The following is a 14,089-nucleotide window of genomic DNA, read 5'->3' as shown; positions in this document are numbered from 1 at the left end:
CTCTCAAATTAATCAGGTCTACAATTATCAGGCTCAGAATTCAGATTTAAAGGGATGTATCACAAACATACAGTACCTAAAGAGCTGGATTTTATTCACAGCATTATCTCAGCTTACCTTGCTCCAAAGATGTACATCATCTGAGCTGAAGAGGGCAGCAAAGGATAACAAATTAAAAGGAACAAAATTATTCCACTCTTGTATCTTTTTTAAGATCATTAACACTGAGGATCTTAACTAAATTATTTAAATAACATAGTAACACAATAATTGCCACACATTTTTTAAACCAACTCTGTACAGAGTTAAGTACTGTACTCTTTCTGCACATAGGGTTATCGTTTCTGCTAAATAAATTTAACTAATGCAGCAATCACAACAGATAACTAAGACTACAAAAAATGTATTTTAGTTTTATTTTTATTTCAATCTTGTAACATGTCCTAAGTGTACCTTTTTATTTTATACTTCATTCTATTTAGCATTTCAAGAAATTCAGATTCACTGAAATAAGTCACACTTGACACAGTAAACATTCGTTAAGTGGAATTTGCTAGGGCAAAAAAATCTAGATTCCTGTACATTAAAATTAGATTTTAAAAAAGGAATCAAATACCTTACTTAAGGCATAATGCTTATTATACTGAGGTAAGTATTTTAACACAAAAAACAAAACATAAAATAATGCTAACTTCACCTCTCTACTTGGAAACTACTTGGAGAGCACTGATCTGTACATTATCAGGCTATCAAATGTTAATTGGCTCATGAAAGTAAAAAACTTGACATACCAGAATGTTAATCAGCTAGCTGAAGTATAAAAAACCTGACATAATACTTCATTTTGTAGAAGATCAAAATTCTTACTAGAAGCTATAACTTTTTGCCAAATATAAAGCAGCATTATCCTATATAAGGTTAAGGGAACAAAAACTTATGACCTTATTTTCTGTTCCTGTAATTCTCTGAAGGGGATAATAAGATGTCAGTCTGAACAGTCACACAGGAACTTGAAAGTATTCATAGAATTTTAGGATTTTTATTTACAAGGTTGATACCTACGAAACATTTCTTCTTTTTCTGCAGCTACTACCATTTGTGTTTGAAAATGAGTCAAATGCAGGTCCACACAGAGGGGAGAATGAAAAAAAAAGCCATCTGTGAGGTTAGTTAAGCTCTGCTGTGTGAACTCGCTCCACCACTGAGAGCATGACAATGAACTGCAGATATCAAATGCATCAATTTCCTAAAGTACTTGACTCTGAAATAGTAATGGTACATCAGGCAGACAGAATGGGAGTACTTCGAAGCAGTTACTAGAGAAGAGCAGCTTCAACAGAAATCTATAAAGCAGTCTGCCACAACATTGTTCGTGTGTCCTCAGTGTCCATACCCTGTACTTTTGTACTCCAGTCCTAAACTCAGCTCATTCGAACATCAGAAACTGCATGTAGTCATAAAATCTTGCTACAATCTCTACAAAAGGTAAAAAAATTGTTTTCTTCTAATGTAACCTCTAACTTCATTTCTAGCCATTCATTTTAAAATATGAAATAAAATATGAACCAGCAAGCTTTCAGAAAAAATACCGGGGTGACGTTTAGGCACAGTCAACCTTGTGCATGCCTTCTGAAGCCACAAAGTAATGAAGGCAAACAAGAGAGATTAGTATTTAAGAAATAAGAAAAAACTTAAGCCACACTTAAAAATGGCAAGGAAAAAGGAGAAACAGTGAGTTGAAGTAAAAAAAAAAAAAAGAACAATAATCAAACAACAACGCCCCCTCCTCTAACCTTAATTTCCCTCAGAATTCTGATGTTTTAGCCCAAATGTTCAATAACTATTGAAATCACAAGACCAGTAATTGGTTTCATTGCTGGGGAGAGAAACGGTTTCACTTGAAAAGAGTATGATTCTTCAGTAGCTAGTTTTCGCACTGCAAATTGACAATATTTTAAAGATACTTTAAATCGCATTCTGAACACCTGCACAACTCTCTAATTGTTGGGAGTGTTTCATGGCAATATTGGTTGTGTTTTTATGGTTTCTTTTCTAGTACAAGTCCTAATTCAACTGAATATTTATCTATACTTAAGAGAAAACATGTTTCAAAATATGTTGCTTTTAATTTACACATTTGAAACTGTTTACTACTAAAAGAAAGAGTAAAGTACTCTTATCAGTCCCTTGGATGTCAAGGTTAACTACAGCCTAGTTAACAAACCAAATTTGAACACCTGTAGGTTTTTCTTTCTCTTTTTCCCACGGTAGAGCAGGATGAGCTTAATAGAATTTCCAATTTACCAGGATAAAATATACAACCTAATCACAGTCATATCTTGTGGTCATTACAAAATTTTAGAAACTAATATTATTCAGGACCAGAGTTGGAAGGCTGATTTTGTTAAGTGACTTCTCCGGTTCTCAGTGGTGTAGGTATGCTGCAAACATCTAGATGTTGACTAGGGAAAACAGTGAATGACATAAATGCTCTGTTAATTCACATTTACTTGCATAATACAAGTCTGCAATGTAGCAAAGAATTCCCCTTGCAGACTGAGACCAAAAGGCTGTGAATACAAGTTATGGCAATGTAGCACAATACTAGGTGTTTAATGTGAGCATTCAGGAATCGTATTAACCCACAGGGCACAGAAAGTTATCAGATGGAGTAGAATACACCTGGCTCCTACTGGTATTTTTCTTCATTAAGCACTCATTCAACTTTAATGGTTAACAGATGATAATCGTTCAGGAAATCTTATATTAGCATAGCAGTATACAAACAAAAAACTAAATAAAGAAAACCCCCTGAATGTTTACTACTCTCAGAAGTTTATACACTGTTCACCACCACAGAACCAAGGTCGTCTAAATCTAAAGTATACATAACTTCAAAGGTATGCTCATAAATAGCAGAGTTAAGGAAATCAGGAAGAGAAAGGATATCCCTCAGTTCTGCTACACCTGGAAGTCTACTTGTAAATTTTCAAATGTGATGTGAGGAGGAGTATGCAGACTTGTTTTAAACAAGGCAAAAAAGAGGGAACTTTGCTATAAATTAAAAAAAAAAAGAAAAGAAAAAAAAAGTATTTCTATAGCAACCTTACCTTTTAAAACCCAAAACGAGGCTGTTTCTAAACTGACGAGAATCAATAGCAGGTGTGCTTGTTGAAGACACTGTAAATTAAAGAAATGTGTCTGAATAGTCATTGTAAAATAATTTCTGAACAGCAACAAGTCAGTAGTTTATATAAACAGGGTGTCATAAGAACTATTTTGTTAGTTTAACTACTGCTCACAAACATTTGTAAATCAAAATTTCAAATGCCAGGGTATTTGAAATAGTCCTGATCTTACCAGTGCTAAATCTGCTCTGTTTTGAAAAGGATCAAATACTCTAAAAGACATTTTCTCCCTCTTCATTGCCTTTAATGTCAACAGTTATTAGTGTTTTATACAAACTAGTAATAGCAGAAAGCATCTTATATGTAAAGAAGTTCAAGACTGAAGAAAATACTATGCTCAAAAAAGCAAAATAGAACTCAAACAATCCTAATCAAATCTTCAGACAGTACTGCTGGAACAAAAAAAGAACCATGAGATGTAAATGGTTTGCTAATTGTTTTAGACAGAATATCTGCCTTAAAACAGGCTTTTGTCTTCTATTTTGTTTTACATTCATTTAATTTCTTTTTTGAAACCAAACAACTAAATTGTAATTTCTTAGGTGTTGCCTTCTGCTGATAGAAGTTGCCTGACAAGCAAGAAAAAGTAGTTCCATGTAAAGTGCTATCCACTGAATTAAGTTAAAAATAAAAAGGAGAAAAAACCAGAAAGATACACAGTTCAAAATATTGCTGTTTATAATATCGGTTGAACACAAAGGGTACTGTAAAATTACTTAAATTTACAGTTATGCCCTGTGTCTTCACTTTTACATCATTTGTTGGCTAAATACTCCAAATCATTCTACCTTCTTCCTCTAGAACTGCTGTGTCTAATTCCAGCACAATAGTCCAACAAAGAAAAAAATACAGTAGTAGATGCATTTGAGTCCCATGTGAAGTTATCATCACCTGACTACACCATCACAATAAAATTAAGCCCTGTAAAAACCTGAAGGCACTGGGCCCTTTCAGCAAAGGCTGTGATACAGATATATGGTAGAACTGAAATAAAAAAAACCAGCTCTATAGGAAACTGGAAAATAAAAGGCAGAAACATTAATACTACTCCTTAGTGTAACTGCAGCCATTTAGAAAATTCCAAGTTGTACATGTTGGAACATCTATTTTAGTTTGAAAATCTCAGGTAAAGTTGGTTTCAAGAAACCCTCAATACAAATCCTCCTCCAGTAGTATATTAAACTTTTTGCTCATAAAAAGACGAGCAGAAAAGCATCTTAGTATGCTCAGCTGCTTCTGACAATCGGCAACCTGGTTTCCTTAGCAACAAACAAGTCTGAGAAAATCAAGGGGCTGACAATGAAGTGGAATGGAACGGCATGATAAAGGGAAAAAGCAGCTCTCATGTACACTGCCTTATGCACCCAGATTCCTCAGCTGATGCTTCGTAGTTTTCATCTTGTCAGTAGCAGAAATCTATACATTATAAGGCATGAGAAGCTGAATCAATACACCTAGATAGCAACCAGCATTAATAACCAACATTCGCCTACCCTGACTACACTGATGAGACAATCTTGAACTACTTTCCATACTCCATTTATTCTTCTCCTCTTTGTAATACTGCAAAAGGAGCCAAGTCAAAAAAAAAAACAAAAAACAAAAAAACAATCAGCTGTTTAATATCTGTGCCTTATCATTACATAGGTGCTAATTAGATTTACTAGCATTCATTTCAGCTTGGTAAACTATTTACAAGAGTACCTTCCTTTAAAGCTCAAGTTCAAAAGAAATTTTGTATGTCTCCATGAATTATTAACCCTGGTCTTTGTAAACAGAAATATCACTACAAGATTTAAATCTACTACACAGACAACAGCTAAATCACCCAGTATGTGAGACTAATTTCATAACTCTTAACACAGAATGCAGCTTACTGCATGTGCCTGTATACTTTTGATATCATGTACATTTACCATAAACCAGACACACATGTATTTGTGCCATACAACACAAAAAATCTGACTTTCATGACTCCTAATAGTTATCCTTTCAAACAAATGTTCAGATATATTTTACGTATTTCAGTTTTCATGTTTTATGTTCCTGTTTCTGTCATAAGAACGCACAAACTAATGGCAGAATATACAATGAATATTAAAGATTCACTAATTGATAAATCTCCCAGATAAAAGAAAAAAAATTACTGATTGGTAAACACTCATTTAGGGTCATGGTGTACAGACTACATATTTCTACATTTGTTAAAAACAGTTAATGGCAACTGCAGCAAAAGACTGCTTAAGCTTTTCCCTGCATCTTGAACACATGAAACTGTTGTTTAAAAAAAGATCATTCTGTATCAGATTTAGCCCAAATTTAGGTTTAGTTAGTTGTCTCAGTATACTAGGAAAAGAAAAAATGTATTTAATTTTTTAAGAGAAACATATATTCCTTGAACAAGCAAATCCATCCCATCTATTCAGTCAATTAGAATCATAGAATGGTAGGGTTGGAAGGGACCCTTAGAGTTCATCCACTACAACCCCCCTACAGAAGCAGGTCAACCTAGATGAGGTCACATAAGAACGTGTCCAGGTGGGTCCTGAAGACCTCCAAGAAAGGAGACTCCACAACCTCCCTGGGCAGCCTGTGCCAGGGCTCCATCACCCTCATAGCAAAATAGTTTTTTCTTATGTTTAAATGGAACTTTTTGTGTTCCATCTTCATTCCATTACCCCTTGTCCCAAGAGGTGACAACACTAGATACCATAGCAAAAAGGCATGCCCCAGCCTCCTGACATCCACCATTTAGATATTTGTAAATATTAATGAGATCCTCCCTCAGTCTCCACTTCTCTAGACTAAACAGCTGCAATTACATGAGTTAGCTTCTGCAAGCACTGAGCATTAGAACAATTTTTCAAGTAAAAGTTTTAAAAAGTGATTAATTAATGCTGCTGCAACTTTGTCACCTATCCAATTTATACACACTACTTCCATGAACAAGAGATCAGCAAAGCAGCCTCAGGTTAACATCAGTGCCAACCAGTTCTTTAAAGCTGGTGCTTTCATTAATAATTCTGCAGTATAAAGTACTGCCATTATTGTTAGACTAGCATCCTGTTCCAATTGATGCTACAAACAAAAGCAATCCCTCCCCAAACAAATTAACAGTCACTGTGCAAGGCAAAGTCTCTCTTCAAACTCCCTAATTACAAGAGGTTCAAAATCCGACCACAATCACAGCAAAACTGTGACTTGTAATTGCCTCCCATGTAAATCTTAAGGCCAGATTCAGTAGTAAAAAAAAAAATTTACCAGGACACGTTGTCCAGAATTGGTAGTTTCAAATGGTCTGACATCTCACCATAGATGACTTCACATAATAAAACCTTGCTCACATATCTTCTAAACCTCATGTATTAATACATGTAAATCTCAACCTACAACCAATCAACACTATGACCAAGTATGTAGCAATATGCAACATTACTTACACAGAGAAAGAACATTGTTCAGTCTTCCACATACCGCTTCGTATCTTATTTCTGCCACAGAGAGTCCCACAGTTTCGAAGAGGCAGTCATTTTTCTGAAGATAAAGCAATCAATCATTGGAAGTACACACAGAGAAGACCTTCTGAAACTTGATGTTTTTAAATGCTTCCTTCACAAATGACATTGGCAATCTTGCATTAATAATTGCTGAGAACATAGAGGGTGCACTACAGAAGTCTACATGGCTACACCAGGTAAGCTGCCACTGATCAAAAATTATCCAGCCTTTCTATTGAAATCAGTTTCAAGAGACAAAGTCACCAAAGGCAGAAGAATGAGACAGTTAAAATTAGTCTGCAATTCTGAAATCTTCAGTAAGCCAAAAAACCCACCCAAAGAACTATCACAGATAATTGTAATGCCTCTAATCCCCAGTAAAAAAAAGGACATGAATTTATTTAATTTTCCACTTCCAGGAAAGAGAAAGATAGTAAATGTCAAGCAAAGTATTTTTGTTAGCTCTGAACGTGAGAAACAAAAGCAGTAAGAGAAAAAACACAGTAAACAGACTAACAGTGCAACAACTGTTTCTAAAGTAATCTAAATATTCTTAAGAGGCTTCATCATACTAGGTTCACGTTTAAAGCATTACAGGGTTCTAAAGCCCTCACGCAGAGTATAGGAAAACAACCCATACAACAGTCATTTTGACAAATTTTAAATGTAAACTCACCTTCAGTTGGGCACGGGCAATTTCACTATCAGCAAAATTTGGAAAAACATAGTCTGTGTATGTTTCTGCATCAATTTCCACCCCCAACTTGTGCATCAATTTGAGGACCTCAAAGACACCTATCAAAGCAAAACTGGTCAGGCAAAGTGGCATTTCAGGATAATAAAAACTTGAGACTCTCAACAGTTAAAAATACATGCTGCTTTTCAAAAAAACAACTTCTGTCCTCAATTCCCCTCCGTGAAACACTCAGGTAAAATTTGCATTTTTATTTTAGATGTTAATAAAGTTCTTAACTGTGAAACTCAGAATATATTTACTAAACTTCCTCTTGTGTGCTGCGCTGTCAAAACCATAAAACTTTTGGCAAAGTCTAAAATTGCTAGCGTACAAAGTCATTTTCTAACAGTAAACTCTTAGCCCTGTTTGCAAAACATTTTTGACAGACATTACAAAATGCTCATTATTATTGTGCATAAAACAAATATGAAATTTGGTGTAAGGTATATAGCAAAATTCAAGACAGAAATGCGTTCTTCTATACATAACATATTTTTAGCTTTTTTTTCTCCCATATCCAACACTGATTAGCAAGGCAAGCTTTCAAGATCTGTCTCAATTTTTTAAAACAACTAACATTTTTATAAGCAAAAAGGTTGATTATCTAAATGCATCAGCTTCAAACTGGAAATTCAGAGAAATGCTGGAGAAAAGCTGCACCCAAGCCCCAGGTGTAACTTTAACAGAGTTCAGATAATTCACACAACTAGACTGTACATGACTACTATAGATATGCTTTTGAAGACAACAGACAGCAAATCTTAATAGTTCAGCAGTTAGTGTAGAGTTCTAAGAGTATACATCATGCTTTTTAATTGCTCACACTCTTATGATTTACAGAAACTTCTTACAGGAACTCTAACTAGCGAACTCTGAAAGCCTGTCAAAACTAATACAGGTATTATCATCTTTTGCTGGTCTAAAAATGATTTGTCAGTTGCTGCAGGACACTGGTACCAAATAGCATATGTTTTTTTCAACTTTCATTTCATACTTATTACTTCAAAATTGTAAAGTTTCCCAAAGTCCCTGTCTTTGCCCTGGAGTGCCACCTATGGAAAAGTGACACTTCCATGAATATTTTATGCAGTGCACTATGGTGCAAATAATCAAATGTGAATTCCCTTTGAGCACTTGAAAATACATGCAGACAAGTCACACTAGATTAAAGTCGCATCATCTGCTCGAGTTTGCCTTAAACAAAACTCTGATTTTGGCCCAGAATCTGCAAAAATATGAAGAATTAATTACACTAAGTCTTTCTTGATACCTTTCAGATTTTGACAGCTAGTTTCTATGTCACGTTTTCAACTTCCCAGAAAATATATTAAGTCCTCTTGTGCTGAAACTTTTTCAAAAATAACTATATCTCTAGAAAGCAGTTTGAAGACCAAGAACTAGATACCATAGTGAATAAAGCGTGGCAAATACAGACTTCAGTTGAAATCTCCTGTATCTAGAACAGACTAGAAAAAGGCTTGTTATGCATCCCCTTCCCTAGTAGTTCCTGAGTAGGAAAACGCATGTATCAAGACGACAACAGTGAGATGCAGATAAAAGAAAAACACCAGTAACAATACTGCACAAAGGCATATTAATCTCAAACTTATATAAAAAAAAAATGCTGCCACACATTTCCTACCTCAAGAGTAGAACTACTTTCTTATCACACAAATACCTTCCATGATACAAAGCAAGGAAACATCTCCACTTCAATCAAAATATTATAGATATGTCAAATATATGCATGAAATAAGACTTGAGCATTATGTGTGTGGGCTTCTATAAATTCTTTACTCCTTGTATTGGAAAACACTCTAATCTCTCCTCTCTCTCCAAACCAAAGAATAGACTAGGCAATAGAGACAGAAGTGCAGTCGCATTTATCTAGAACAACGGTTTCCCAAACTTTTTTTTGAAAACAATGCCCCAATACATGTTAGTTTCTTTAGAAATTTAATACAGGTACTACTGTGCTGATATCTTCTTGTTTTAAAACATATACAAAACAAGAAAGTAAAAAAAGTATTAAATATTTATTAACAGCCTACTCACAACCCAATGGATTATCTTGCACATCTCACTTGGGAGATTAGTGATCCAGAAGACTAGGTATGACTAAAATGCACTGTAAAGTCTTCCAGTCATCTCCCTGCTTAATCCAAGAGTAGGTTTTCGAGATCTTGGGCCGAGGTATCTAAGGACTGCAGGAGTTGAGTATTTAAAACTAAACGACTGAGTGGAAAGAGAACAGAAATAGGGAACAAGACCCAGCCAAACTTCTGATCATCTTTTTGTCAATGCTGAAAACAGCACTTAAACACCACAACAGAACAGACTCCAGACTCAAATTCATATTTCCAAGATCAAATACATAAGAGATTAATTACAAGATGGCCATAATATTTCAATGGTACAGCAAACTAAGTTGCTGCTTTTCAAGAAGTGAAATGTTGAGATTTGCATATCAGTCCACTTTTCATTTCCTAAGTTTCTCAATATATTGAGCCTTCTTCACAAAGCACACTCATCAGAATAAGGGGGGTTTCTAAGGCAGTTATATACAGTTCTACATGTACAAGGGCACTAAAATCAGGCATTAAAATTAAGTTCCAGTTTGAAAAGTGACGTCTCATTCATGAAAACTACTTATTTTTGCTGTGCTGTTAGTTTCAGATGCACTCCTCCTCTGTCAGAAAAGTCTGTCTACAAGAAAACATTTCAAACAGTTACTTTGTTAAATCCCCACCCTTATTCCTCTCTGGACTCCGACTCTTATTTCGTTTATTTCCCCAAAGTAAAAATTTAATTACCATTCACTAACTATGGCTTGTGTACATAATAACAGTTTAATAAAAAAGTGAAATACACAGCTGACTTAAAAATCATCTTTAAAAAGAAAATGATTATAAAAGAGGAAGGGGAGTGATAAGACTATTCAGTCACAGTGTAAATCATTTGTGCTTATTTATACTCGGCTCTCCTGGTTTTACTGTATAATCTGACACAAGATGAATCTCAGTGCCAGTAACAGTTTCAGATCCACTGCATAGTGATCTTTGAAACTGCACAAGCACTTTCCTAAAAGCTTTACAGCATTTACTTCAATAAATAAATAAAAATGGAAGTAAGTAGTTATCAACTTAGATGCACTTAAAAGAAAGAATACTCCATCTGAAATTATTTGTGTGCGTAAAATGACTAAAAAGAGCTGTTTTGCTATTTCGAAGTGGTTAAGTTCTCCATTGTGTATTTAAAAATGGCCTTGCTTAGTTTCATTCCTCCTAGTCACCAATTGACTGTTACTTTTCTTCTAACTCAATTCCATAATGCAGAAGTCAGGGAATTTCCTTTGATATCCAGTGTCAGCATTTGTTACACTAAATATGAGATAAACATATAGTTAAACATTACTACTAGTTATATACTTGTTTGGGTCACATTATGCATAATGATTCCGACATTTGTACCCTGCAGTTCTAGATAGTTTATTGCTTATATTCTATACTCTCTAATGATTATTTAGTCCAATGTCTGCATCACACCAGATTTTTAGTACTCTTCCCTCCAAGTTCTTTTCCATTTTCAGCATTACCTATACCCACAAGGAAAATACACACATTAGGCTGGGCAGTACTACTTGGAAGAAATGGGAATTATTATTTCATTTTTCATAAGCGATGTGATACAGTGACTATCTACACTACTGTTCACAGGTCGATTACTGTTTGCTGCTAGAAAGCAACATTCCATTCATTTAGTATCTGCTGTCAGCTTTTGGTTCTCACTGCAGTATTGTTTTTTTGCTCTATTATTACTATGAATTTCAAGGTCGGTGTATTTTTCCCTGTTTACTTTTCTTCAAGCACATTGGTTGTACTTTTAGGTAGCAAAGCCCATTGATTCACTTTTTCATTATTGAATTGTAAAAAACGAATGTGAGCTTACACGGGGGAAAGAAGACGACCACTTTTTTCACTGCAGCAAGAATAATTCCACTGATTCTTCACTGCAGAAGAAATTACTTTGTTATCTTATTAAGACTTGCAAAATCACTGACCATTGGAGGTATGCACACAGTAGCAGCATTCAACCTTGACAATTCAAACTTAAAGACTAAGTACCAGGTTACAAAATTGTGTTTTCAAATCCACAGTATTATCATTCATCCATAGAAAAGTTAATGTATCCAATGCCTGTGCAGAAGGAAAGAGAGGTTCTCTAGAAAATGGCCAAGGAAGACAGAATAGAGAGTTCTTTAATCATTTTTTTTCCTCAATTTGCTTACATGACTTGCAGCAGAACTACTTGCCAAAGCCTAGTCAATTTCTGCAGTAGGAATCCAAAATAAAGCAATCTCTGATGTTGCCAAAGACCAAAAGAGATACGGAAACTTGAGTTTCTCTTGACAGACAGATATTGCTTCAGTTTTGGGAGCTAAGTCTAAATCTACAAATACTTATGATGTCTCTTATAACTGTGTTAGTGAGGTGAATTTTTCCATGGAGTAACCAAATGCATGTTTTGTTCGGTAGGCAGCAGCCATATTAAGAAGTATGACACTGATTTCAATTTACCTATTTTTGACAACATTGTACTTCCAATAAGTCACAAAGGACTCATCTAAAACAACGCTACCAGACTTTTAAAATATCAGAGAACTTTCAAGCATTTGAAAACCTGGGAGAAGATAAACTTGGGAAATAGTCTAGCAGGAACAGAGCCTAAAGAGTTAATAAAAACTGCATATTGTTTTCACAAAGGCTTTTTGAGAAATACTTGAGACATTTTTATAGCCAGAAACAATTAGGGAATACTTGTTTCAGCATTTCTTCTAAACTGGAATGTGACTGTATATTTAAGATAAAATTGCGATATGAAGAGTCTGCTAAAAGCACTTTTTTTTTGTTTGTGCATTTTGTTTGTCACCCAGTGTCACACTAACAACTCTGCATCTCATTCTAAAGCGCATTATACTGTGAGATAAGATGAAAAAGACAGTTTTTTGTTTCCCCAAGGGGGAAGTACTTCTCTTAAAAGCATCTTTTTACAATACCATTCTTTCTGAATTACCAATAACGCAAACCAAAGAATTAGATACTGTACTCTAAAATTTAATATTTGTTCAATTCTTATTCATATCCTGTAGACATCCCCATGTGTAACAGGGGAAAGCATGCTAAATGCTTAAACCTACTTAAGAATCCCAAAGATTGAGCATTTCTGTCCTTCAATCAGTATGCTGTCAGGTCAGGCTCGCACAATCAGCAATGTAAGTTCGCCTGCAGTTTTTATTGTAACAAAACTCACATTTGGTTTACCAGGTAGAAAATAAGAAGTTGGCTTGAAAAACGGATTGGGCTTGCAGTTCAAGAGAGATACTATAATACAAGCTTACTTTTAAATTCTTCACTCAGATTTCAGTTTCTTCAAGAGCAAACTCTGTAAAAGTACTGAGCAGCAAAAAGAGACAGTGAAGGCAGAAAGAATGTAAAGAGTTAAAAAGATAATCAAACATTCTCACATCTTTCTATGCAAAAGTGGACTTTAAATTTGTAGAACTGTATCATAATTAAGTAACAAAGGAAATATTAAAAATAAAAGTCTTTCTAAAGGAAGAGAATCTCTGATTCTGATTCCCATGAAAAATTGTTGGCAACAAAGTAAGATACACAGCTAGGGCAAGGTCTTCATTTATTCTACGACTCCACCAAATCTCCTAGTAACACTTTAATAATGATTTGTGCACTAGGTTTTCAATAAAGCTATATGAGCATTTATCAGGTAACTAACCTTTAAGATTCTTCTCTTTCTGGAACCCAACTAGCAGTGGCCAGGAATAGTGAGGTCGGAGTGGCAAGCCCTCTTCTTTCATCATCTTCATCACATCAATGGCCAAGGCTGAAAATATTCACAAGATAATTAAACAGTGACCAAGTACTTCAAGTAAGTATATGTAAAATAAGTAAATAAGCATAATACCTGATTTGTTGGCCTCCAAAGCGCAACGCAAAATAAATGCTAATGGGGTTGAATGCATTTTTGCTTCTTTTAACTCACTACAAAATTGCTTCAGCTTGTTCAGAGGCTGTAGAGAATGTAAAAAATTAATTTCTTTTTCAATTTCTCAAGTTGTTAAGAAAGTGAGATTCTTCTGATGGTTAGGAAATGGGCATTACGTATGCAAAACAAGATTCTTTTATGAATTTCTATTACCTACACAAGTTGATTTAACATATTAAAATCTTTGTTTTTCAAGAACTGTGCAAAAATATTTCCCATTTTCACATTTACATTATACTAAATCATTAGTATATTAGTATACTAGTATGTCATAATTACTAGTATGTTAGGAAAAAAGTATCACTGTTATACATACCACGTCTCTATTTACACAATGTTGCAAGAAGAAGCTACCCTGGTCCACATTATCACGTGATAAATGTTTAAGAGACTTCAAAATATGGAAACTTATGTCTTCAAAGCCATGAGTTATCAGAGTCAAACACAGGTTCATTGCATCTAAGAATTGAAAAACAAACAAAGAGAACAACAAAGTTACAGAAGTGCATATAACTATTTTTACATCAAACTACTAACATCAGTGAAAGCTAGGAAAGTAAACCTTTTATAAGCGTCATTAGCATACTTATAAACTGGATTAACCA

The 14,089-nt window shown here is 34.6% G+C and overlaps 1 protein-coding gene across 2 annotated transcripts in view; it reads right to left on the bottom strand.

Annotated features, from left to right (window-relative positions):
* Nucleotides 1-14,089, bottom strand: part of LRPPRC (leucine rich pentatricopeptide repeat containing) — a 93,975-nt gene that overhangs the window by 60,999 nt on the left and 18,887 nt on the right. For both annotated transcript variants that reach the window (XM_061991335.1, XM_061991336.1), the window contains exons 9-15: nt 13,801-13,943; nt 13,404-13,509; nt 13,215-13,322; nt 7,362-7,480; nt 6,629-6,722; nt 3,111-3,180; nt 118-145 (exon numbers count right to left, since the gene is read on the bottom strand). In XM_061991335.1, coding sequence (XP_061847319.1) covers nt 118-145; nt 3,111-3,180; nt 6,629-6,722; nt 7,362-7,480; nt 13,215-13,322; nt 13,404-13,509; nt 13,801-13,943 — 668 coding nt within the window. The remainder of the gene's footprint in view (nt 1-117; nt 146-3,110; nt 3,181-6,628; nt 6,723-7,361; nt 7,481-13,214; nt 13,323-13,403; nt 13,510-13,800; nt 13,944-14,089) is intronic.

Source organism: Colius striatus, chromosome 2 (assembly GCF_028858725.1).
Source record: "Colius striatus isolate bColStr4 chromosome 2, bColStr4.1.hap1, whole genome shotgun sequence".
NCBI classification, from domain to species: domain Eukaryota; kingdom Metazoa; phylum Chordata; class Aves; order Coliiformes; family Coliidae; genus Colius; species Colius striatus.
This window is presented reverse-complemented; position numbering and strand designations above follow the sequence as displayed.